The 23401-nt window shown below is 48.3% G+C and overlaps 5 protein-coding genes across 5 annotated transcripts; 1 reads left to right on the top strand and 4 right to left on the bottom strand.

The window, feature by feature from the left end:
* Nucleotides 1-222: 222 nt before the first annotated feature.
* CI109_104937 (uncharacterized protein) lies at nucleotides 223-2184 on the bottom strand (the record flags this gene model as incomplete). The annotated part of the gene is made up of 8 exons (XM_065967582.1): nucleotides 223-798; nucleotides 973-1024; nucleotides 1072-1143; nucleotides 1194-1280; nucleotides 1344-1574; nucleotides 1699-1831; nucleotides 1955-1993; nucleotides 2058-2184. The coding sequence occupies 8 exons, from the start codon at nucleotides 2182-2184 to the stop codon at nucleotides 223-225; spliced, it is 1317 nt and encodes a 438-aa protein (XP_065823654.1).
* A 357-nt stretch (nucleotides 2185-2541) lies between these two features.
* On the bottom strand, nucleotides 2542-4264 carry CI109_104936 (uncharacterized protein; the record flags this gene model as incomplete). Its single annotated transcript, XM_032007394.1, has 7 exons — nucleotides 2542-2815; nucleotides 2878-3122; nucleotides 3181-3287; nucleotides 3375-3534; nucleotides 3601-3704; nucleotides 3777-3829; nucleotides 3933-4264. 7 exons carry the CDS (start codon nucleotides 4262-4264, stop codon nucleotides 2542-2544), a joined length of 1275 nt encoding a protein of 424 aa, XP_031858300.1.
* Nucleotides 4265-4657: 393 nt separating this feature from the next.
* CI109_104935 (uncharacterized protein) lies at nucleotides 4658-6810 on the top strand (the record flags this gene model as incomplete). Its single annotated transcript, XM_032007395.1, has 8 exons — nucleotides 4658-4685; nucleotides 4777-4888; nucleotides 4956-5038; nucleotides 5092-5124; nucleotides 5184-5311; nucleotides 5370-5500; nucleotides 5658-6110; nucleotides 6264-6810. 8 exons carry the CDS (start codon nucleotides 4658-4660, stop codon nucleotides 6808-6810), a joined length of 1515 nt encoding a protein of 504 aa, XP_031858301.1.
* Nucleotides 6811-7283: 473 nt separating this feature from the next.
* On the bottom strand, nucleotides 7284-8598 carry CI109_104934 (orotidine 5'-phosphate decarboxylase; the record flags this gene model as incomplete). The annotated part of the gene is made up of 3 exons (XM_032007396.1): nucleotides 7284-7801; nucleotides 8047-8158; nucleotides 8404-8598. 3 exons carry the CDS (start codon nucleotides 8596-8598, stop codon nucleotides 7284-7286), a joined length of 825 nt encoding a protein of 274 aa, XP_031858302.1.
* An 11621-nt stretch (nucleotides 8599-20219) lies between these two features.
* Nucleotides 20220-22870, bottom strand: CI109_104933 (uncharacterized protein; the record flags this gene model as incomplete). The annotated part of the gene is made up of 11 exons (XM_032007399.1): nucleotides 20220-20249; nucleotides 20327-20602; nucleotides 20677-20721; nucleotides 20792-20982; nucleotides 21060-21242; nucleotides 21345-21376; nucleotides 21454-21787; nucleotides 21897-21963; nucleotides 22037-22091; nucleotides 22159-22255; nucleotides 22399-22870. 11 exons carry the CDS (start codon nucleotides 22868-22870, stop codon nucleotides 20220-20222), a joined length of 1782 nt encoding a protein of 593 aa, XP_031858305.1.
* Between the last annotated feature and the right edge of the window lie 531 nt (nucleotides 22871-23401).

The following is a 23401-nucleotide window of genomic DNA, read 5'->3' as shown; positions in this document are numbered from 1 at the left end:
AGTCTGATCAGAATGATTATGGGGGAAGAAGGGTGTCCACAAAGAAAAGAAAGGAAGAAACACTCTTCGCGATCAATCCGCATCGCACGGTCTCGTTGCAAGGTCGAAGAAGGTGAGTATTCGTATCGTCAAGTGAAAAGGGTACAGCCGTAGACAGCATGTGAGTAAGGCGAAGCACATTTTCTGTTCCCGCGTCAATCAGTCAGTACGTTGGTTTGCACATCAGTATAAGGTATTGTGAAATCGCTCACACCAATTGGGAGCGATCTGCCAACGATCTTTCCCTTGGAGTGGAGCGATTTTGCTCGTTGCCTTCGAGGTGTTGTTATCTACCGAAGTTCTGGTGCTTTCGCTGTTAGTACGACTGTTGTTGCTCGAATCGGATTGAGGATGAGGATCGTCTTTGTTCGTGTTCTTGACGTCGGGAGTATTATTAGCTTTCCAGGCCAGAGGCACGAATGGCTCTGAATCAGCGTTCAGATGGTTAGAGCTGCTCTTGAGGTTGAAATTGAGCCCTGTGAACCTGGAGCAGAGGTCGGGACCGAATGGATCGAAGGTGATTCGTCCGGATGGCGGTGACGACGATGCCGGAGTTGAGGTTCTATATCGACGAGTGGTGATAGGTCGACCGCCAAGTGACAGCCCGTCAGCATTTAGGAGTGCCATCGCGGAAACTTCGTGCTCAAATTGAATGAGTGCCTGGAACGGCGACATCGAGAGGACGGTGACCCTCGTGACTGGGCCGAAGTGCGAGAAGATCTCGCGGATGGTACCAGCGTTAGGGAAGTATTTCTCGTCCTGGTAGAAATCAGCGGGATATAACCTATGATGAGACCTACTAAGTTCTCAACGATCACAGAGCAGTCGTCCGACATCTCGCGGCGGACCGGCATACTTGGTGGATGGATGACTCGGTTTGGCAACGATCCGTAGGCATCTTCAGTCAGCTGAAGTGCTTGAAGAGCAACTCACGAGACCCGTACTGCTTTCCCTCTCGTTGGACCAACGCCCACGAGACGTCAATCTGGAAACCACTGAAACGTGTCAGTTAGGCCGGAGACGTATACTCACTCCACCCAGCTGCCGTTCATAGCTTGCATGGCTTCGACCGCCTCCCGGTGGGTGGACATGAGAATGAATCCCCTGCCGTAATGTCAGCTTGCTTTAATCAACACGAATGTATCACAGCTGACCGCCTTCGACCCATCCCATCGAGCTGGGAGAGAAGCGTAGAGTGCTCCACCATGCCATACGATGCGAAAAGCGCCTTAAATTGATTCCTGTAGGAATCGATCAATATGTGAGGTTTTGGTTACCTCAAGCCGAAAGAAAGAGGAACTCACTGAGTCAAATCGAGTGGAAGACCCATGACATAGAGGTTCCTTGGGAGAGGTCCTTGTGGATCGATATGACGATATCCCAGACCAGCTGACAAGTCGGGTCGAACTCCCGGCGGAAGTGATTGAGGAGTCGGAGGCGCTCGGATCTCCAATGGAGGCGCCGAGGTATCGCGATCGGGAGTTGGAAGACCTTGACTTGAAGAGAGAAGAGTAGATGGGGCTCGAGAGAGGGTACTGTGACAGTGACAGTAATATCGACCGAATCAGCTCCTCTGTAAGCAAAAGAGGGGCAGATACTCGAGTGAAAAAGGGAGAAAGGCATTGGGGATGGGAAGGACTGAAGAAGTACGCGACCCACATTCCGCTCGGGGCTAAATGAGTCCTGAGGTCCAAGCACTTTTGAACCTCATCTTCAGACCCCACCCAGACTTGAGCCCACTGTAATCCATTCCCAAACTCGTTCTGATGGAGAAGGACCCCGTGTACGTGAGCTATGGAGATAGAGCAAGCGGTCAACGAGGGACTCGCATCTGATTTCAACGAGAGATGACTGAGGCTCTAAGAATAGTGTAAAAGGTGAAAGGGCAAAAAGCGAGTGGCAACGCTCAACTTACTCTTGGCGGAGAAAAAGTTGACAAGACTGTCTGTGGTGACTATCATTCACATACCCATCGGTTAACTTACCACTCTACAGATAAGTGGGAGGGCTAGACTTACCAGCCTGATTCAGACCATAGAGTCTCACTTCGTGCTTTGGAGTATGGGGCGAAGAGGGAGAAGAGGACTCATCGTATCCTTTCGAAGTAGAAAAGATAGAGGCAGGTGGGGGTAGGTTAGTTGACATTATTACTGTTTCGATTACTCTCTCTCCTCTCGAAAAAGAGGATGAGGATACAGGTGGAGGTATAGACTAATGTACAGAACTTTGTAAATATGAATAAACGAATGAAGCAGAAAATAAGAAGCGAAATGAAAGAGGAGAAAAGAAAAGAAAGAGAAGAGATAGGGTTGACGAATTGTAAAATCACTCGCGACCGTTGTCTTTATATCTCTTGCCACGTAGAATGACGCACGGACCTCCTCGTTGGAATTTAGGCATGCACTTGTTGGTGGTACGGCTGTAATACTACAACTACGAAGATGCATGTATGCGTGGATATACAAATGCTGGGTACTATGCTCCCGTGTTCTCAGTCCTAGTCTAGAAAATTCCGGCGGTGGTATCTAAAGGAGATGGTTTCGGTAATGGACGATGTGGCCGACGACTAGGTTTAGGAGTTGGTATCGTTGTTATACCGGAGGTCAACGTATCGGTCGTTGATGACGAGATTGCTGCAAGACTGGAATAGGGCGGTGTTGAAGTAGTAGGGGACGTATCCCCTCCTCTCGGTTTGTATACCAGGACGATGATTAGGCCGACGATGAGTAATACCAAGAAGAGGATACACTTTCTCCTTCCTGTATTCGCTTGGTACCTGCCCACGTAGAGCTTGTCAGCTATGTCTCATACTGGAACGCGACGAAGAGGACAGCTTACTTTTGCGCCACCTTGAGCTCTTCCACAGCTCCTGTCAACTCCCTAGCCGTCTGTTGGACGTTGTATTCCACGCTGTCCAACACTGTACCTTGCTCTACGATCATGTTCCCCAGATCGCGGAACAAGTCGGCAAGCTCTGAAATGGAAGATGCGATTTGGGTGATCTCGTTCGTACGTTGTTGTATGTCGATATCAACCGCTACTGTCGCTTGAGCTAGAGATTGCGATTGTAGTTGGGTTTTGGACTATCGGTCAATCTCGGTCAGATTCGTGCTCCTATAGAAAACGAGATGGAGTGCTCACGGCTTGTTCGTCTTCTTGTAGCTCGTCCAGCACATCCGAGCCTTTCAAGGTCATCGCTCCGCTCGCCACCATGAGATCTTTGTTCTTGATAGCGTGCCCTTGCAGCTCTGCAGTCATGCGAACTTATCAGCATTCCGCTCTCTGCTATTCCCGTATGCGTCCAATAGGATAGTAAAGATGAAACCCATACTCACTCTGCATATACACCCTCTGTTTCTTCCTGAACTGTCCCGAGAGCTCCTGGACCTTCTGTGCCAAACCGCGCTGCACGTTCTTGGCAGTGACAACCTCGACTCGAGGTGCTCTCGGACCAGGTTGGACGGAAGATATCAGGTTCGTACACCGGCGGAAATCCTACATATCGACAAGACAGGTCGAATCAGCATCGTTGATACCCTGGAGATGAGAAAGTGGACATACTCGAGTTATATCGGTAGTTTGTCTTTCTATCTCTCGTTCTTCAGCGGAACGATCTGTGAATCCAGGCAAGACATGTTTGGCATGCAATTTGTCGAGCGTCGAAACTAACGATGAGGTCAGCATGGGTGCAGGTGTGTTCGACTCAGAGTGGTCGCGCAGGATATGATTCCACTCACCCTTCAGCTTGACACGACTGAGAATCTCTTCCACTTCATCGCTTACGTCCACCCTGTTATGCGGCCATGTTGAATGTCAGCCAACTGCTCATAACTTTACACGTGCCAGCGTTCGCCCAGACAAAGAGACAGAAATGAGAAAGAGAGGTCACTCACCATTTCGGCGGTAAGCCTTTCATATCAACCCCCCAATTCCCTTCTCTCCCGATCAGCCCTTCTTCTTCCTCCTCTCCTGTCGACACGTCAACCGTATCGCCATACTGTCTATGAGCTCTCTTCGACGCTCTTCTACTGGTGGGATAGCTTGTGGTGGACGAGTCTCGAATGGAAAGGTAGAATAATGTTCGTGATCGAGTGATAGGTTGAGAGTCATTGTTATTGTTACTGTTGTTGTTGTTGCTATTCCGGGAGTTCGACGGATAAGAGGGATAGGGAGCGAAGGAGGTTGACGAGGATGAGGGGGATAGTGGGAGATATGGATTTGACATCGTGTCGATCGGTCACGCCACTCTGTGCAACTCGTCTCCTCGATGCTAGCTGAGTTGGTGGACTACACGATGCAGGTTGCTTTGGGTTGGTTATGTCAACAAGGATGCTTAGCAGAGGAGGATGTGAACGCGAGCGAGTTGAGGCTGATAACGTGGAGTGAGACCAGCGTTGACGTCAAGATGCTAGTCGGATCACGTGACTTCATTCGTCCCATTCAACGCGTAGGTGTCATCGATAATAACCTCTCCTCCATCATTCATCATTCATACGTCACTTCCGTTCTACAACTTGCACATATCGATACGAGACTCTGAACACCTTTCTTTGCCAGCACCACCGGGCAGTAACGCAGATATCATCCTTGCACTTCCACCAGCGAGGAAACCGCCAATATGAATCACGGCTACGACGATTCCGATGGTGGGTTTGCCACCTACTAGACTGGAATACCACCTATCCCGTAGTACTGTTGAACTCCCGCTGACATAGTTTCGTATGCTTGGCCTTACAGATGAGTTCGATTATACTAGACCACCCACGCTGCCCGGTCCGAGTGGGATCCTCGCACAGCTCATGAGCGGTGGAATGGGTATGGGTCAATTCGCTCGAGCACCTCCACCTTCGTAAGCCTGCTCTCAGACGAAATGCTACGACATGAATCGGAACCAAGCTGACGAGATGTACTTGTAGAGCGTATGACGAGTACTTCAAAGCATACTCTGTCGCTGTGATGCCCGGGAGGGAAAGACCAGAGTTGATGTATGGTGGAAAGAGTGAGCTGGCGGCATTTTGTGACTGTACTGGCATGGCTAACACTCTTGCGTAGTTATCATGCCCCCTTCCGCTCTGGCTCGATTATGTGAGTACTCCCAACCGTCGATCACTTCGATCCATCGATGCTGATTGGCCTATTCCTAGCTGGACTTGACATTCCCGGTCCTTGGACATTCCAATTACGAAACCCTCGAAGTCCCAGTCAACACAAAACCCACGCTGGTGTTCTAGAATTCATCGCGGATGAGGGTATCGTCCACCTTCCAGCATGGGTGAGCTCACTTCTATTGCAATTGCCTCAGTCATCGGCCACAGCTGACATTTCGGTAGATGATGAAAAACCTCAACTTGACAGAAGGAGATCCGGTTAGGTTGACTGGGGCAAAGTTGCCAAAGGGGAAGATGGTCAAGATTCAAGCTCAGAGTGTGGATTTCTTGCAAGTCTCCGATGCAAAGGCAGTGTGAGTGTCTCTCCCGCTCCGTCCTTTTGATTCTCGAGGGGCAGACTTTGCGGTTCTACTGCTCGTCACATGTTGTGAACATTTCTCAATCCTCCTCATGTGCGATAAACGGGATACGTCTTGTTCGTCACACTGACTGACATTTCCACCATTGCAGCCTTGAATCCGCTCTCCGTTTCTACTCTGTTCTGTCCAAGGGCGACATCATCGAAATTACATATAACTCTCTCACGTTCGAGTTTCTCATCATGGAGATATACCCCGAAGGACCCGGTATAAGCGTCATCGATACCGATCTCGAAGTCGACTTTGCCACTCCAGTCGGCTATGTCGAACCGCCTCGACCTGCTCCCGCGCCTATAGCCACAATGGCGGATAAGCTGAAGATCGATCTTAGCGAAACTCAATCGGTATCAGCCGGGAGCAGTCGGCCAGGGACGAGTCTGTCGATCAGACCTGGTGGTGGATCAGCGGGAGGATCTGGCGACGCCACGCCGATAGAAAGTTTCACGGGTGTGGGACAGAGTCTGAGTGGGAAGAAGGTGAAGGGTAAAGGACTGGCGAAGAAGATCGAAGAAGTGGACTCGAGCAGCAGGATCAATAGGAATGAGTGGGTTTTATCTCTTTGACCCCCTCACTGTCCACTTCGCCTGTCACCTTCACCTGGCACCTTCATGGTGACCTTCAAACCCGATCGAATGCCTTTTGACAGATCCATCATATGAAGCCTGGACCCTCGCTGATTATCTTCCCGGTTCCGCAGAGGTCCAAGAATCATCACGCCCGACTCACTGAACGACGCCGACCGAAAAGTCCCTGCTGCTCTGATCCTCCCCGAAGGCAAATTCTTCTTCGGGTTCAAATATATCCCCTTTGACCCCTCGAAAGTGCCCAAGAAGCTCGATGAGAAAGCTGCAGAAGCGGCTGCAGCTGCGAAATCCAGTTCGTTCTCTGGTCAAGGCGAAACATTATTGAAACGACCGCCGGGAGCGGCGAACCCTAGTAGACCGTCAAGTACGGCTCCTACCTCTTCCCCAGCTGTAGTCAAGCGGGAAAGAGAGGAGGATGAGGAGAAGGCTGATCCTTGGGCTAAGCTCGGAGGAGGGAATACGCTTTCGGGGAAGAAAGCCGCTACTCCCGCTACTACGAGTCAAAGTACAAGTACGGTACCCTCTGCTCCGCCCTCGAGACAGGAAGTTATCGACGCGACAATGTTGGACGAAGATGATTTCATGTTTGATGGAGGGGAAGATGACGAGGACGAGGATGACGGGGAATACGCCGACGTGATCGAGATTGACTCGGACTAGGGCGGGCTCGTGGACGCTGCAAGTGTCCTGTGGCAGCAGAAGAGTGGGCGCGAAAAACAAGCTCATGATGGAAGCGTCAGGTGAAGGAAATAGCGCCTCGCCGAGCAGCATGTGGAAGAGCACTTCGAGAGATACAACCGCATTGTACGATTGACATGTATTACTTCTTTCACCGTCGATGGCCGGACGAGCCTCATGTGCGTTGTGCGTTGTGTAAATCGAATATCATGGGTAGCGTTCGGAATGACATACTAACTTGACATTATCTACTTGGCTGTATAAAAACGAACTTCTCTTTGGCTCTCCCAGCACACATTTTTCTCATTCTACGGTCTGACATCCCGCAGCTTGACATTTCTAGTCTATGTCCTCTCGCTATATACTCATTCACTCTAGGTTTCAAACACTCGTATCGCCAACATAACTTAACAATCTCCCCTCTCTACCGCTTGCCTTTCCTGTGGGACTCTCTCCTACTTCCTCGCCAATCTCTCTTCGTACGCTTTCCATCCCTCCTGTCTATACCTCTCCGCCTCATCTTTAACAGCCTTCTCCCCACCTTGTATACCATAAATCCCCCTTCCGACAATTATGACGTCCGCCCCTGCGTCATATACCACTTCTCGAGGTGTTCGGTACTGTTGTCCGAGTTTATCACCTTTACTGACCAGTCCTACCCCGGGAGACATGATGATCCAATCTTCTCCCTTTTCAGGGTTAGTATCGACCCGACCTTGTGCGATGAAACCGATTACGAAATCCCTCCCGGCATCTTTGGCCATTTTGTAGGTCTGTTCGGTATAGCTTCCGGTGGCCAGAGACCCTTTGGAAGACATCTCGGCGAGGAGGAGTAAAGCTCGTCCGAGGGGTTTACCGACTTGGGAGAGACCGGTGATGATTCCGGGACCGGGGACGGGGTGGGCATTCGTAAGGTCGGACCAGGAGGAGATGCGGTGGTGTCCAGAGGAGTATTGAAGGGAGACGGTGTTGCCTAATTGAGGGAAAGATGGGGAGTCAGCGTTTTCCTATGTTAGTACTGTAGTCGGGGCGAATGGGATGTGGAGGGAAGTGCAGGGGATTCGATCTCAGAGTGATCCACTTGCGATCTACTCGTTTGCGAAGACGAGACTGAGACTGGGGTACGTGGACGACACAGGAAAGAAACAAATGGATGCAAGCGCATAGCGATGCAAAGCCAGAATGAAAACAGGCTACGGCTACGAATCAAACACCCACCGATATCTGCAAACTTGCGGTCCTCAAAGATCACAAAGTCAAGCTCTTTCGACAACTTGACGAGCTCGTTGGCAAAGTCGAGTGTGAAGTCTTCGATGATATCGCAGTGGGTCTAGGGGGAAGAAGGGAAGAAGAAGGGATTAGCGTTGGTTCGATTGGTGTGAACTTTTCATTGATGCAAATCATGAGGGGATCATGTCCCAAGAGGAAGATCGATCCATCTGGCTGATATCATCTCATGTTACAAAGCGACCATCCCCACATCTGACAAGCTCCTCCTTCCCCTTCTGCCTCACTGCACACCATTAAAACGCAGTACCTAGCTTCACAAGGCAGTTCGATCCTACTCGGACTCACCTTGACAAGACAGACACTCTCCCCGACCCTCCTGACAACTTCCAAAGCCTCCTTTGTAGTGGTGACATCCACGCTAACTGCCAAATTCGTCTTTTTCCGATCCATAATCTCGAGAATTCGTCGTGCGGTAGGGTTGGTATGGAGCTCGATACGCTCAGCGTACGGCTTGAGGGTGGTTGGGTGAGGAGAGGACATGGCGCTGTAAGTGTAATTGATATTGGTGCAAGGAAAGGTTGAGAGGAAGAAGATTGATAAGATGGGTAGATGTGACAAGTGATCTTCGACAATGCTCGCAGATAGCGAATGTGGATAGGACTAGGAACCGCGTGTAGAGAATACTGATCAAAAGTGGAGGAGGTCCAGCACGAGTGATTACTGATTGGTATGATGGTGAATGTCGATGGGAATTCAAATCGAAATGCAACAAGTTGGAGGATGATTTGATACTTCGATGCTGATATGGTGAGATGAGATGGGGCCATAGGGCGTTGCTATGATACATTACTCACTGCAAAGGATGGCCTCGTTTCACATTACGGCTCTCGGATCCTCAGCGACGACACGGAGAGCACGAGCACAGTTGATCGGGATGATGCTCGTGATCATGAAACGTGACGACAACGGCGCCGTCTGGTTAATGCATCTGCCGAGGCTACACTTGGAATAACATGCAGAGATGTGTGTGATCGAGGTCGTCGTTACAATTTTGGTAAGTGCGCCCTCGCCATGTGCTGTGTGTGTAGTGAGTGTATCAGTCGACAAATGAGCGCCCAACTTTTCATTGAGTACTTGATAGGCAAGATCTGGGGTCTCATGACTCTATGCGTTCCGAAGGCAGTGCGAGTCGCATCAAAGTTCTTCTCATATTTGGGGAAACAATACGAGTGGAACTCTACTCTTCCCACGGAGTACAACTTACGAACGGTCTCCATCTCGCTCCTACTCGGCCAAATGCATGTTTCCAATCCTGAGGATACCCCACCGCCGTCCCCTCCAACAACCTCTGCATCTGATTCAACCTCGCAACCATCCCTTCAAGTCGTTTGACAAACTTTCCTTGAATGACGGATCGAGTGTGTGCTCCAGATCATGTTGGGGGATATTACGTGCGCAAGTCGTGTGGGCTGTCGGAGGGGAGCCTCAGCATCGTGTATAGTTCGACGCTTCATAGCAGGGTCATAGGTTCCTATATGTACTATGGTGGATGTCGGCCACGTCCATTTACGTAGCGTGATCTAGCGGACTCGCTCGGGTGTGAGAGCGTCAAGGCTGAGAAAGATGGGTATGGGTCCACCCTGGTACTGGCGGATCGGACCGATCGTAGACACTCCACGGACTAAGTGTTCTTCCACTCTGACTTCAGACATCAACCATTCAAATACATTGTTGATGCAGAACACCGTCTCTCCTCTCTTCAGCTCGACCCTAATTACACTTGGCATACTACTCCCTCCACCTCTCTTTACCCCTGCCACTCTTTCTTTCTTCGTCCTATCTCGGTTATGAGACCCAGGGACGACCCATAGACTTGCATCATCGTGTAGCGCTGTGTTCTACTGGATACCGTGGTGATTGATGAGTAGGGCGTAGGCTTCGTGGGATTCCGAGGCGGACCATTTGATATCGACACAATGACTCGACACAATGACCAAGAGGGATCTTTCAATGAGTGGAGGGGGTTGACGAGGAGGTTGAAGAATTCTGTGAAATCCGAGCAAGGAGGTCAGCAAGTGGTTCTTAGGATCAAGGTCAGATCTGTGATGGAGACTGGCTGACCAGATTGGACAGTGGATATACAATGTAATTGATCGAAGGATATCGAGAAACCGTTCAAGAGTACAACACCGGCATCGTGACTAATCAAAAAGCATATCCTCGGCTTGACAATCCATCAACCCCGCCAAAGTCCTTCAACATCCTCTTTGATCCATACCATTGCTGAAATACCTTCTCTCCCAATTGTGGATGCATCACGTTCTGTGCACGCCAAATATCGTCACTTGGTGTGAACGGTTTACCAAATGTCATTACGTGTTTCCAGCCTTCAAAACGGGCGAGATCTGTTATCTCTCGGCGGCAAAGATGAGACGATCAAGTAGATCAGAAGAGATGAGGGAAGGGATGATGACGAATCCTTGAGTATGGTGTGATTCCACCCAACAGTCGAGATTACGTTTGGACATGGTCATGTTGACAAGTGGACTGCACGAAGAACGAGGAGGCAATAGTTACATCATGTTGAACTTGATAAGGTGCACAACAGTACATGTTCACTCTCATGGCGATGAAAGAATGCGAAAACAATCGCACGTGCGGCGGAAATGCCGCAGGAATGTCAGTGCTAGCAAGAATTGAATCCCAACGCTGCTCTGTTTGGCACGTTAAGTACAGAAGTCCTTATTCCTATGAGGGGTGCCACGCACAAAAATGGGTGCATGAGCATAGCACTGTCACTTCTGTCAAACAAAAACTATCTGAACATAGCCTCCCAAATATACCTTTATTCACATCAAATTCAGCATCCCATCATATCTCTCATCCTGTATCTGACTTGTTCCTGACCCAACTGTTTCAAAACCTCAATCTGACACTTGAGTGCGGTAATATCTCTGCTCTCTCCCAATAACCTTTTGTATCTCACCCAGACTATAAACAAAGTGCAATTCGAGGTTGAGGTGTGTTTTTCAAACTGGAAGCAAGGTCTTGCATCTGTCTTGATGCTTTACAGATCCCGCATCGATGTGTTGGACACAGAGTGAGAGGCTCATCACACCGGCAATTCTCCACCTGTTCATCCCATGGACAGTTACCACACTCCTTCAGTTGCTTGCACTCCGAGTCATTGGAGCACTCCACAATCATGGCGCAATCAGATCCTTGTTGGCAAGTTCCTTCTTCAATACACTTCTCTCCTCCAGCGCATACAAATCTTGTACAGGCAGGTCCCCTTTGGCACTCTTCACCCAAGTAGGAACATCTCCGGGCATGAGTAAATTGACCATAGTCATCAAAGGTGTTCCATTCAGGAACCGAGATGGCCAATGTGTAGTCGACTGCTCGTGGGAGAGGTTGTGCATTCAACCACTTGCAACCTGCACAACTGTGGAATCCACAGAGAGTAAGACAGGAATACAAATGGGACCAGTTCCTGTTTTGAAGGCAGGCCTCAGTGAATAAGGTTGGGCGGATTTTTCTGCTCAGGCAACCAGGAAAATGGCAAAGACCAGCTTCCTCCGAGAGATCATCCACATCATCAAATGCGGTCTTTGTGGCATAGTCTTAGTTTTGCTCTCATCAATTCATGACATTAAAAGTTGGCACTTACAGAATGACCTTGTATGTAGCGGCTGGATGGAACATTTGGAAAGCGGTTGAAATTCAGGCAGTCCTGACACCAATGTCGCCGGCAGCGCCGCCCGCAGTTGTTTCCGCAGAGAGGTTCACGGAGAGGGATGAGTGAGAAGGGTACTTCACCGCCACATCCAGGTTCCTCACATCGAATTCCAGTTCTTTGATAGGAGGCCACACTTGCAGTGTTTGATGGCTTTCATATTATGGCCTCAGTGTAGCTACAATGGGGCAAGGGAATTCAAAGGAAAACCTACTCTTCTTGTGCGCCGGCGTCTGGATGAGCCAGAATTACCCTGCTCTGTGCGCCTAGTGCGATGCCTGTGTGAGCTCTCACCTGCTGAAGATTGGTTTCTTGATTGTCGAGGCATATTGTAATGATGATTAATGGAAATGTTTTAGAAAGTCTGGTATTGTATGTGTAATGGGACTGAGAACAATTGTTATGATTAGAAACAAAGTGGGGAAGACCTATGGTAGCAGCTCTTATAGTCTTACTCTCAGCCCTGATGTCTGATACTTAGACTTCTGACCGATGTATCTCCTCACATCCCTTGGAATAATGAAAAGGATGTCTGAATGCAATGCTGCTTCCACTCCAAAACGCTTGGTGTACAAACAGTTGTCTTCCTCTCAACTGTTGATCCTTACATTGCTCAGGTGTGTGAAACAGGGATCTTCAGGGTGGGCTTCTTACCCCTTACAACAACAATGAAACAATTGAAGGCCTTGATGCCCTATGATGTCACATCAATCCTGCAAGTGGAACAGATAGCTCTGGCCCCCTGCTTGAGCTTGATCAAGAGCCTTGTCAACATGTGTCAGAGTATACACACCAGGTTTGCTTATGGCCTCTTAGACCAGACAATCTCTACAGTTTCTCAATCAAAGTGGTACCAAGTCAGAGACTGAGAGTGATATGGAACATGGTTCTTGATTTAGAATGTCCACAAGCACGATCACTCAGACTGCTCTTGCAAGTTAAAAGCCACATACAGAATACTGTCTTCATCAAAATTGCTATAAACATCACCTCTCACTCAAGGACAAAGAACAATGATACCAACAAGGGATACAAACAAGTCTTGTTCATTTGCAGTAAAACTGGCTAGGTGGAAGACTTCTTGGTTTCAGATCGCCAACATTTGCAGTCGGGCCTTTTGATTCTGCCTGGCCTTTCAGAAGCTTGCGGGGGCGGTCTGTACTTTCTTCTGGCTGCCTCCCTTTTCCTGACACCGCCTTGGCTCCCTCAGGATCTTTGCAAGGGTTGCAGTGGGATTCCCTACAGACGGTGCCGGGGCAAGAATTATCCCATGTACCTCCTTGTACTTTCATTTTCCAACAATACTCGGATCCCTCTCCCTCATGCAGAACATTTTTGCTACATCTTGAGAACAGGCAAATCTTTCATCCATCAGCGCTTAGAAAACCACTGACAGCTGAGCTGGATTTGGTGTCAGTTGGTGCTCCCTGATAAATCCATGGTCAGAAGTGTCTTCATTAGGCTAAATAGGTCCGTACCCTTGACTCAAGAGCACTCAAAAGTACAGGAACACTCACAGTGCTCAGGACATCATTGGATTGTGTTGAAGTCATTCTGGGGGATACTTGGTGTATATTCTGGAGATGATTAGAAATATTGTGGATGAATAAAAGAGAAATGATGGTTGAATAGGTCATAGTATGTCCTTGTGTACCATCAGTCCTTGGGGCACAAACCTGTTGGGATGGCCACTACACTTCCTTCCATCTCCTGGATGGATGAAAAGGAGACCCCATTTGCATGTTTCACCTTGACTCCTTGAAACAACTATGAAACACTCAGTGGCCTTCCAGTCAATTACAATGTAGTCAATAGTGACCATCACTGTTGCCAGGAGTGTAATAACAATGACAGAGAAGGGTGTCATGCCACAGCATATGCCTTCACAGGTTCAGACAAGCTGACTGACAGACTTGAAATGATTGGTAAATAAATTCATACATGATGGAGTATGGGTATTTGAACTGATGCCCACAGACTGCATTGATCTGATGATCAACCTGACTGTCCGCTCTTTTCTATACTATAGCCCGCCAGGTTCTGTACACAGAGCAACCATATCATTACATGTGAATCAGAAATTATATATCCCTCTCCAACACAATTCATGAGAAGGAAATCAAGGCTAAGATCTGCGATTGTCTTTCAGCACAATGTGAAATCATGCCTAAAACCAGGACCATGTACTATTGTATGGCCGACTGCTCTGATCCATCACCATTTCACGAATGGCATTCTCCTGATCCTGACACTCCCTACAGGCATGAGGAAAGCAACGTCTGGAACAGGAAACACCTGTGAGCTTGGAAAAACGGCAATTTGTGCTTTCATCCATGCTGATTGTCTGTTCTGTACAGCCACGGTCCTGACAGGCAGGGGGGATCCAATCTGGAGTGGTCTTCACTTAATGCCCTTAGCGATGCTGTGTCACTGCCAATTGTCAAACGGAACTCACCCTTTTTGTCTTGGAGTAGAAATGCGCGTTCTTATGGAGCTGCTCATAACAAGGTCTACAGCAGTGGAAATGACATTGTGTCCTGCATTCTGCCCAAGATGTGCAGTTTTCAGCATTCCAGACAGGGGTTTGGAACATCACGCAGTCCTCTCTGACACATCTTGCTTGGTGATTCGACACTGCTGTAGGGGATCCACTGCTGGTTGAGGTCTTTGCATCAAGGTGTCAGTCCTGCATTACTCTTACAGTGTATGTATTACAATCAAAGACTTACTTGTGCTGTGCTTGGGTGACTTGGGTATGAGTTCATCTTGAGTGAATAGACAGAGTGTCTTTGAGTGTGTTTGAGTGTCTTGGTTCAATTGACTGCTAAGGTAGCATATGGAGCCAAATCAGGTAGAGCTTGTGACAAGGGTACTTGGACCCATGACAAACAATGCTACTAGTCAAGATTTTCCCCTACATTCCTGGTCACTTGAAAGGGAAGTCTCAAAATCTCACTGCCTGGCCCTGACACACTTGTAACACCTGGTTGCCTTCTTACCCCTTTTACTTCCTTACACTGACCAGAGTGGGAAATGACAAACCTGCTGTCACAATGATCAACGGAGGCTTCAGTCAATGAGGCCCTATCACACCTTGGTGACAAGGTTGAGTGATATTTGCAAAAAGGTGTCAAGTAGAATAGCAAAGTGGACGAGATACTCAGCGAGAATGACAAAAATGGTGAGAATTCGAAGAGAACAACCTCAGGATGAGCGTTGTGGCCTTGGACTGACTGAAGGCTAAGCGATATTGTCAAGGGCGATAGCGAAGGTACGGTGTATGACTTTCAATCGGGAAATCACTAAGGAAAAGAGTACAAAGATGAGAATGGCCATTCTCCTATATATCCATCCATCCATCCATCCATCCATCCGTCCATCTACGCTGAGCAATTTTCTACTACTTTGCCAACTTGGTCACATTAGACCGTGAATAGATGAGGTCAATGGATGAAGTTCTGCAAGTTCAAGTAGAATAACGCGTGAAGTGATGAGTGTGTTGGGGTCTGACATGTCACGTTGTAGCACTCCATCGGAGGTCTCTTAGTAGGCTATGCGTGGTACCACCAAGATTTGATAGAGAAGGGGCTAACCGTCCGGTTCTCATTCAAATGCTCTTGCATTATTACTTCATTCGAGATTCGTTTGTGTCTAAGTCGAGGTGGGATACCGTGTCGTATGCGTACATGTCTCATAGTGCTGTAGAATTATGTGTGTACTATTATCTAATTACGGTCTAACTAACTAAATAACTACGGAAAGGGGAAAGGATATGTGAATTCAATGCTAACGTCTGCCGACCCCAAGGCGTCCCTTCTGAGGGAGCCAAGTCGAAGGTCGGTGGAACTACTGTCGAGGTTGTATCTAGGTTGTAAGGCAGATTCCTCAGAGAGTAGTATCAATCATCCTCCTCTATTCCTCTCATAGAAGCTATCTTATCCCTCAACGAAGCTTTGCCGAGCATCCGTCAACTTTCGCTCTGACTATTCACATGACTCGGCGGATTCCCCGTAGATGTTCGCTCTTATCCTCCACGGACCTTGTTGTACCACAACGTGACGTATGTGGCAGTGCCCGTCACAAGATTACATCCTCAATGCCACACAGTGGAGTTGTGTTTTGATTCTCCTCAACTCCACAGACTGAGACTGTGATTTGATCTTGCATTGCACATTGCCACATAGTGGAAGTGTGTTCTAGCTTGTGGCACAACCAGGTTTTGATACCAACAGATAAAATGATGAAGTCATCCTCCCTGCCACAGATGACTGTCAGGATAGGCACTTGAGCATGTAAACATCACTTTCATCTAGCTCCAACTGTATGAAACACACTCCCAAATGATCTTCACTTTCCTCATGATCCGTTGGAAATTTTGTAGAACATGTGATCTCACTACTGGTCATTCCTACTCTAGCTATCTCCATCACCATGCTCGCCCAAGGACTTCTCCGAATCACCACAAGAGCAACTCCACTTGCGTCTTTGCTCCTTCTCTCTCACTCACCTGTACCCCTGAGTGGCTTCTTGATAAGATGGTGGTGCATCTGTTGGTGTCTGGCTTGGGAAACCAGGTGAACCCATGCAACCGAAACAATGGTGTGGTAGACATCTTGTGCCACACAACTCAGTGACACAGTCCTCACCCTGAAACCTTGACCGGGGGCTGGAGCATACTGGATCATTGTAGGTGCATTGCACCTGAGAAGTTGCAGGTTGGGTCTGACCAGTGGAAGCAAAGTCTGAAACACTGGAGGACTGCCCTCTATGTAATCAGCTCTGCCCTATTGGAGTCAGGATGTGTGAAGAAGACTCACTTGCGCTCTGCTTGTACTAAGATTGGGGAAGAGAATGGGTATCACATCCCGGTCCTTGCATCTATCACAGTAATGGGGTCTGCAGCGATACTCGCAATTGTCGAAGCAACCTGGATGAGCTGTGGGTATAGCAGGTAATCGAGCCATACAATCGACCACCTCACACTGTGGTCGGGCAGATTGTGTGGGAGCTGAGCTCGCAGGATTTGAGGGCTTGACAATGTGGTTCTAGTGTCAGTGTGATGAAAGAAAAAAAATGGACAAGGAGACCTACTCTTGCTATGCGCTGACGCCTGGATGGCCGAGAGCCATTTTGTTCTGAGGACTGGGTGCGACGTCGGCGTGAATTCTCCTGCCTTGTCTGCCGGTCTCTTGAGCTTCCTCGCATGTTGCAACAATGATGATTGGGTGTGTCTATGAAAGTCCAGTTCTGTATGGCGAATGAGATTGATTGTGATGATTGTGATCACAAAGAACGGGGGGATGAACCAGAGTGGCAAACTTGTACTCTTATTCCCGGTCCATATGCTCGATACTGCTTCAGAATCCTAATGTGCTTCCTTACATGGTACTAATGTTCTTCCTTACATGGCCTGGATTTATGAAACTGTGTAAAAATATGCCAAACGTCTCTGGCACATATTGACCTTGATGCCTTGGAGTGCGTGCAATTGCATCATTGACATCCTTTTGTTTCCCTCTGCAACATGTTGCATCATTTTAAGTAACTTTGTATCAGTTTACATCATTCCGCATGGTGTTACATCATTTTACATCGTTTTAACCTCATTTTACATCATTTTATGTCATGTTGTACTGTCTGATACTGTATTGTACCACTGTTGAATTGGTGTTACGTCAATGAGCTACTCAGTGATGCTGTCGGTCAAATCTGCTGGCAAACCTACTCAAGGTAACAATTAGATGACAGAAAATGATTGTTTCATTAGGAGGGCACGTTATAGTAGTTTAGTGTGATGCTATTACATGTCAGGGCTTGGATATCACCAGTGGGATGGTGTATGACATGACATGACATCAATTTACATCATACAATATCAAGGTTACGTCATAATGGCTATCCTGTTCTGTCATCAATACCTGTTTGAGATATTGGAAGGAATATTGTGTCAAATCGACCCCTCCTTTCAGGTGGCAAGATTGCAGACTGCTTCTACCACACTGAATTCCCAAGACCGTCTCCCAAACACAGGATTTTCCTTCTTCTCCCCCAAACATATCTTTGAGTCAAATCACTGTACCCACAGATAGCTATATTATTCTTACACCACCACCTGTTGCTCCTTCACTTACCACAATGAACTCATATCCATACGCTACGCAGAGCACTGCCCAACATGAGACAGACACAGGTCCACGGGAAGAGTCATCTTCCTCTCAGTGGAGTGGCACACACTCAGTTGGTCTTCCTGAACCCAGTGTTGACAGATACAGTGGCCACACATGGCAAAGTAAGCACATAAGTAGACCTAATTGGTATCTACTGACGTTGTACCACCATTTTGTCTTCAAGGAAGTGATCCTGAGCGATATGCAATCGCCACGACTCCAAAGTTGCACACTCCCATTTCTGGCATCACCCTTGCCCCAATTCATGAGCAACAGAACAATGTCAACTCTCAACCTTCTTACCAAGACACAAATGTCTTTAGGTCTGGTCAGAGGACAGAACTGATGTCTTCACTTGAAAATACCAATGATGGTGCCTATCTTCGTGGGTTTGATTGCTCAAATCACCTCTTGGCTATTTCTGCTCAATGGGCTCACAATGCTTGCTTAGATCCAGACTCCACCCGGCCACCTCCTGGACAAGCTTACTACACTGGAACTTACCTGTGTGGCCCTGGCCCTGGTGCGGCTATTGGCTGTCTAAATCATTGTCACTAGTTGACCATTGTTGTTGCAGATACTGTTGCAAATGCCCACTCTACTGGACTCGACCCGAATGCACTTGTGCTATCATCCAATCAATCTGAAGCCACCATGTTGGTAGAGGGAAGCAAGGGGGTAACCCAATCAAATTGGTCACGTCGTCCCAGTAAGTGTACATGCGGTTGCTCATTTGGCAGTCTGGAAGTCAGCTGGTGCTTGTGTATGACTGTCACCAATAACACAAATTTCTGTTGACTATAATTGATCTTTCCCAGCCAATGTCAACGAATGGGTCATCGAACAGAATCCACGACGCTCAGGAGCCATTGGTCTCATTACTGTGTACAATGCAACAACACGACATTTAAGTACAATTGACTGGGCACCACCTGCAGATGGGATTCAATTGAAATGGGATCCAGCTGATGACAATGCCCCACATCTTGCTTCTGACTGGATGGAAATGCCTTCACGTAAACCAGGAAAAATCCCAGAAAATGGAGCATATGCAACGTATGCACGTCAGATTGAAATTGACCTGGATGAATCACTTGTCAGTCCCATCAAAAGGTGGGGAGTTGTGAAAGCAATGAGGTTCCCGGGTTCAGTGGCAAACTCCATCATGCCAATCTTCAAGAGGTATTCTGCGGGGACGGGTGTGCAAAATCGGCCAACTTTTGCAGAGACACTCTGTGGTATTCAAGTCACCTTTCCAGGTTCCATAGAGCTGAATATAAAAACTGCAATAGGACTACCCCTAATTGCCCAAGGACGTACAACTATTCAAATGAGCATTGTGAGGCCAGAATCCAAGGTAAGCATCCAACATGTGTTGTATAAGAACCTGTGATCTTGATTCAGTGTGTTTGTTTTCAACTTCAGTATCTCCCGGATGATGATGAGGCTGGAAGATCCTCCAGCAGCAGACCGTCCAAAGACAAGGGGAAAGCTGCTTCTGGCACATCATCTTCGGTGAAGAAGGGCAATCATCACCGAAAAGGGCATGGACATGGACATGGAAAGAAGACTGAGAAGGGTTAGGGAACGGTGTGTTGATACTTAGGAAAGGGTCTGCAGAATGTGCTGTTCTTGCTGTGCATATTATGAGTTACATACAGGGAAACATGTGCAGACAGGAATTGGAGCATGTCCATATAGTGAAGATGTATTGCTGGTATGTGGGATCCAGACATGCTCTATCTATTCTCTAAGTTTGCCCCAATATAAATTTGGTTGACTGACAATGGCCCAGACCATCATACTTGGGTATATAATGCCAAACTTGGGAGATCTGTGAGAGACCCTGCATGTGCAGTCAGGGCAAACACGAACCATGGATAAGAGTACAAGTCTGTTTAAGGGAAGTGGTTGCAGTCCTCCACAGCTGCAATGAAGTGGTTTCTTTGTATACAGCCTGTTCATACTTCTGCAGCGACTTCACCAACTGCATCACTTAAAGCTACTGGCCCTTCTCAAACGATGTCTCTGTCATTGACAAGACCAGATCCAATTTGTGAGAATCATAGCAGAGTTCCAATCACATAGATTATCTACCGCTTCGATAGGCCGTAACTGGCTGACAACTCCTGGATCGCAGCGCGTAGAGCGCTTTCACTGTAATCATACTTGTCGCTTCTCTACCATGTACTCCGTTGCTTCTGCCTGTCCGCGCTCTGCGATTAGATACCTTTTATCGCGTGCATCTTCACCTCTTCTCAGTCCCCTAAGGAGTAAACGATGTACAGCTATCAAAAACGATCAGCGCGTCCCAATTGTGCAGCTCCCACGATAGACCGAGAGTAGAGGAGAAGCGGAGACCCACCACCCAAGCTGTGATAATCACGCCAATCAATAGGCCGCCCACCACAGTCGTCGTCGGCTTATGCACTTTCCACCCATCAAACCCATCGTACCCAACTGAAATTGCATGATTCCGGATTTCGAGTCGCCTTTTCTCGGGTAATCGTAATGCGTGACCTAACCATCTTCCGTCCAGATAGTCGTATAGCGGTCCAAGGAGCACTTGGAGACATTTGAATGCGATGAGGAGGTAGATGACGTTGTTATATGATTTGGATATGACGTGAGCTCGATCTTGCTGTGAAGTCGAATGCGCGAAACCAGTCATCAGTCATGTGTCTTTGTTGAGGTCGTCGATGGAGGTAGACTCACAATAGCACCGGCTGCGACTTCAAGAACGATGTCATTGGCGTTAATCTGGGTCGGATTGTCGCATCAGCGCCAGCGCTAGCCGTACATCATCATCTAATTCAGGTATCAAACTCACGAAGGATTTCCACACTCCATAGGCAGTTCCAATCAGCTCATCGTTCGCGATAAAGATCGGTATCGAAGCGAGGAACGCAATCTGGCTGACGGCCAATGCGAAACTTGAGATAAGGATAGGGACGAGCGGTGCCACCTGTGTCAATCCGATAAGGACGAACACGACGATGTACAGCGCTGCGGCGATCGATACTGCGATGACGAAAGAACCCGCAGATGATTAATAACTAAGAGAGTCTCGGGCAATCATCCGCCCAATGCGTACTTACCGAATGGCATTCTCCATCCTACCCTATCGAAGAATAGTCCAGTCAAAGGCGTCAAGATAACAGGGACAATGGCCTGCAAAGTGGTGTTGTAACCTGCGGCAAGCGTCGATGTACCTCTCGTGACGGTCTGTATATCAGCCAGGTTGGAGGTGTAGACTTGAGGCACCGAGTTCTGAAAGATCTCTGCGTCAGATTTCAAATCGTCAGTCTAAGATGGTGGCGTTGAAGAGCAGAGGATCTCATAGATCTGGTCTGGGCACACGAACGAGCAACAACAGTACTTACGAGTGCCGCAAAGGATCCAGAAGAACCGTGGTCTTCGGGTAAGTGAAAGTTAGCATTAGCGTGTGGCTTTTGTTCTGTCGAACCCCTGCTCGAGTGAAGGGTCACCCACAGCTTTTCAACAGGACCTAATCCCAACTTCGATCTCCATCCCGTCCCAATCCGCTTGCTTCCTCGCGTACCCCTCTTCGGCCGATACTTCTTTGGTATGATCCGCTCATACCACCAGTAAGCCAAAACCAACGCCAAGTCAAAAATACAGATGAATGCTGGGACCCAGAGTGACCATCCCCACCAATCATGCAGCTTGGTCAACGGGACGGCGGAGGCTCGGGCGATGATAGAGGTGATACGTTGTTGCCAAGCCATGTTGAGTGCGATCACGAGACCGAGTGAAGAGCCTCGGAACCAGTGTACGTAGAGTTTGCTTTGGACGTTCTGGATGACTAAAAGTTTGATCGAGTCAGCTTGCGTTCTCGTCAGGTCAGGGCAGTATAGCTTAGAGGGCAGTGTGATATAGCAGACTCGATGATATGTCTCGGGGATGATACCCACCTGTACTGCCAAAGCCCATGACGATGAGACCTCCAACTAACACGCCATAATTATTGCTGTTGGCGGACTGTAAACGGTAGATCGTGTAGTCAGCTACAAATGGAGTCGTGAAATCCGCCGCACGTAGTTACTTAACTTACACTTGCAGCAACGACCGCGCCGACAACTACGAAAAGACTTGAGATTATGGCAGCACTGTAATGCAAATTCGGGCGGTCAGCTCGTGGTGAAGCAAATCAGACGTGGTGGATAAGTTACTCACTAAGTCGCGCCCCATCGATCCATACCGATTCCGCCGATGATGGGAAGGATAGTATTGACGAGACTGGTCGCACTCGTGATCGTCCCGTACTGAGCATCTGTACGAACATTCTATAAGCAAGATTGACCCTGCAAGCAAGTAATCACATAGCAAGCTGTTACGAAGAAAGAGAATCCTGCCCGCAGGCAATCCCGTAATGCCATGGAAAGAAGGGACCACGGTGTGAACTACTGTACTCACTTGTGATTCCTAGCTCCTTCTTGAACGTAGATTTTAACGGTGTCGAAACATCTTGCAAGATGACAGCTCCCGTCGAAAAGAAGATGATCATGCTGAATGCTCCAATTTTGTACTTCCACGGTATTTCAACCATCTTGTCTTCGCCTTCAATGTCATTTTCGTCGCCGCCCCTATTGAACACGACGGCAACTTCTTCGTCGATATCCTCTTTTGGTTTTTCGTCGTCGTCGTTGTCGTCGTCTTCGTTGGGGTGGTGAATGGGCCTGGTAGTCCGATTGGGCCCTTTGTCGCCTAGGATGTCATTGCGCCCTTGACCGGAGCTGAAGAATGCCTCGAGGACAGGCAATGGTGATCCCTCTGCCATCAGACCTCCAGCCTGCTGCTGCTCGGCGGAATTCGTCATGCGGTCTTTCATGAGAGCAGACGGCGGTTCTGTGTCGACCATGTCCAGATGGGTTGGGGTGTATGACATCGCAGTGATGTCCGGTCGGGCAGGGCTGAACGTTGTCGGCCTTGTTTCGACACTCGCAGGCAGGTGAGGTCTCACAAAACGTAGCGAAAGTGTTGGCGACAATTGTCAGATGCAGAACGCCACTTTATCGAAGGTGCTATTGCTGAGTGAGTGGAAGCTGACACGAACGGTGAGAGCTTCTGAGTCTCGCCTCCTCATCTCGTTTTTGTTCTGATCGTATTTGGTATGCATCCTCGATCACCCCGAGGTTCTATGACTTGCTCGGCTCCATCTCATGCAAATGCTTTATCAGATTTGCTCGTTATTCTATTTCGGGACACGGTACGGCCGAAACTTGGTTCTATTTTGAGCATGAGACGGGCTATCTGATTGGAACATTATTGTCGAGTACCATGCGTTCTGGGTCTGCTTATCTGACAGAGAAGGATACTATTGGAAGGCTGCAGAGTTATCGGCCCCGAAGTTTGGTGCTTGGTTTTGGAGGATTCGAGAAGCAAATGTGGGAAGTTTGGACGGACTGAACACACAGTT

The sequence above is a fragment of the Kwoniella shandongensis genome, chromosome 8 (genome assembly GCF_008629635.2).
Source record: "Kwoniella shandongensis chromosome 8, complete sequence".
Lineage (NCBI taxonomy): Eukaryota > Fungi > Basidiomycota > Tremellomycetes > Tremellales > Cryptococcaceae > Kwoniella > Kwoniella shandongensis.
The sequence above is the reverse complement of the archived record's forward strand: the minus strand, read 5'-3'. Positions and strand labels throughout refer to the sequence as shown.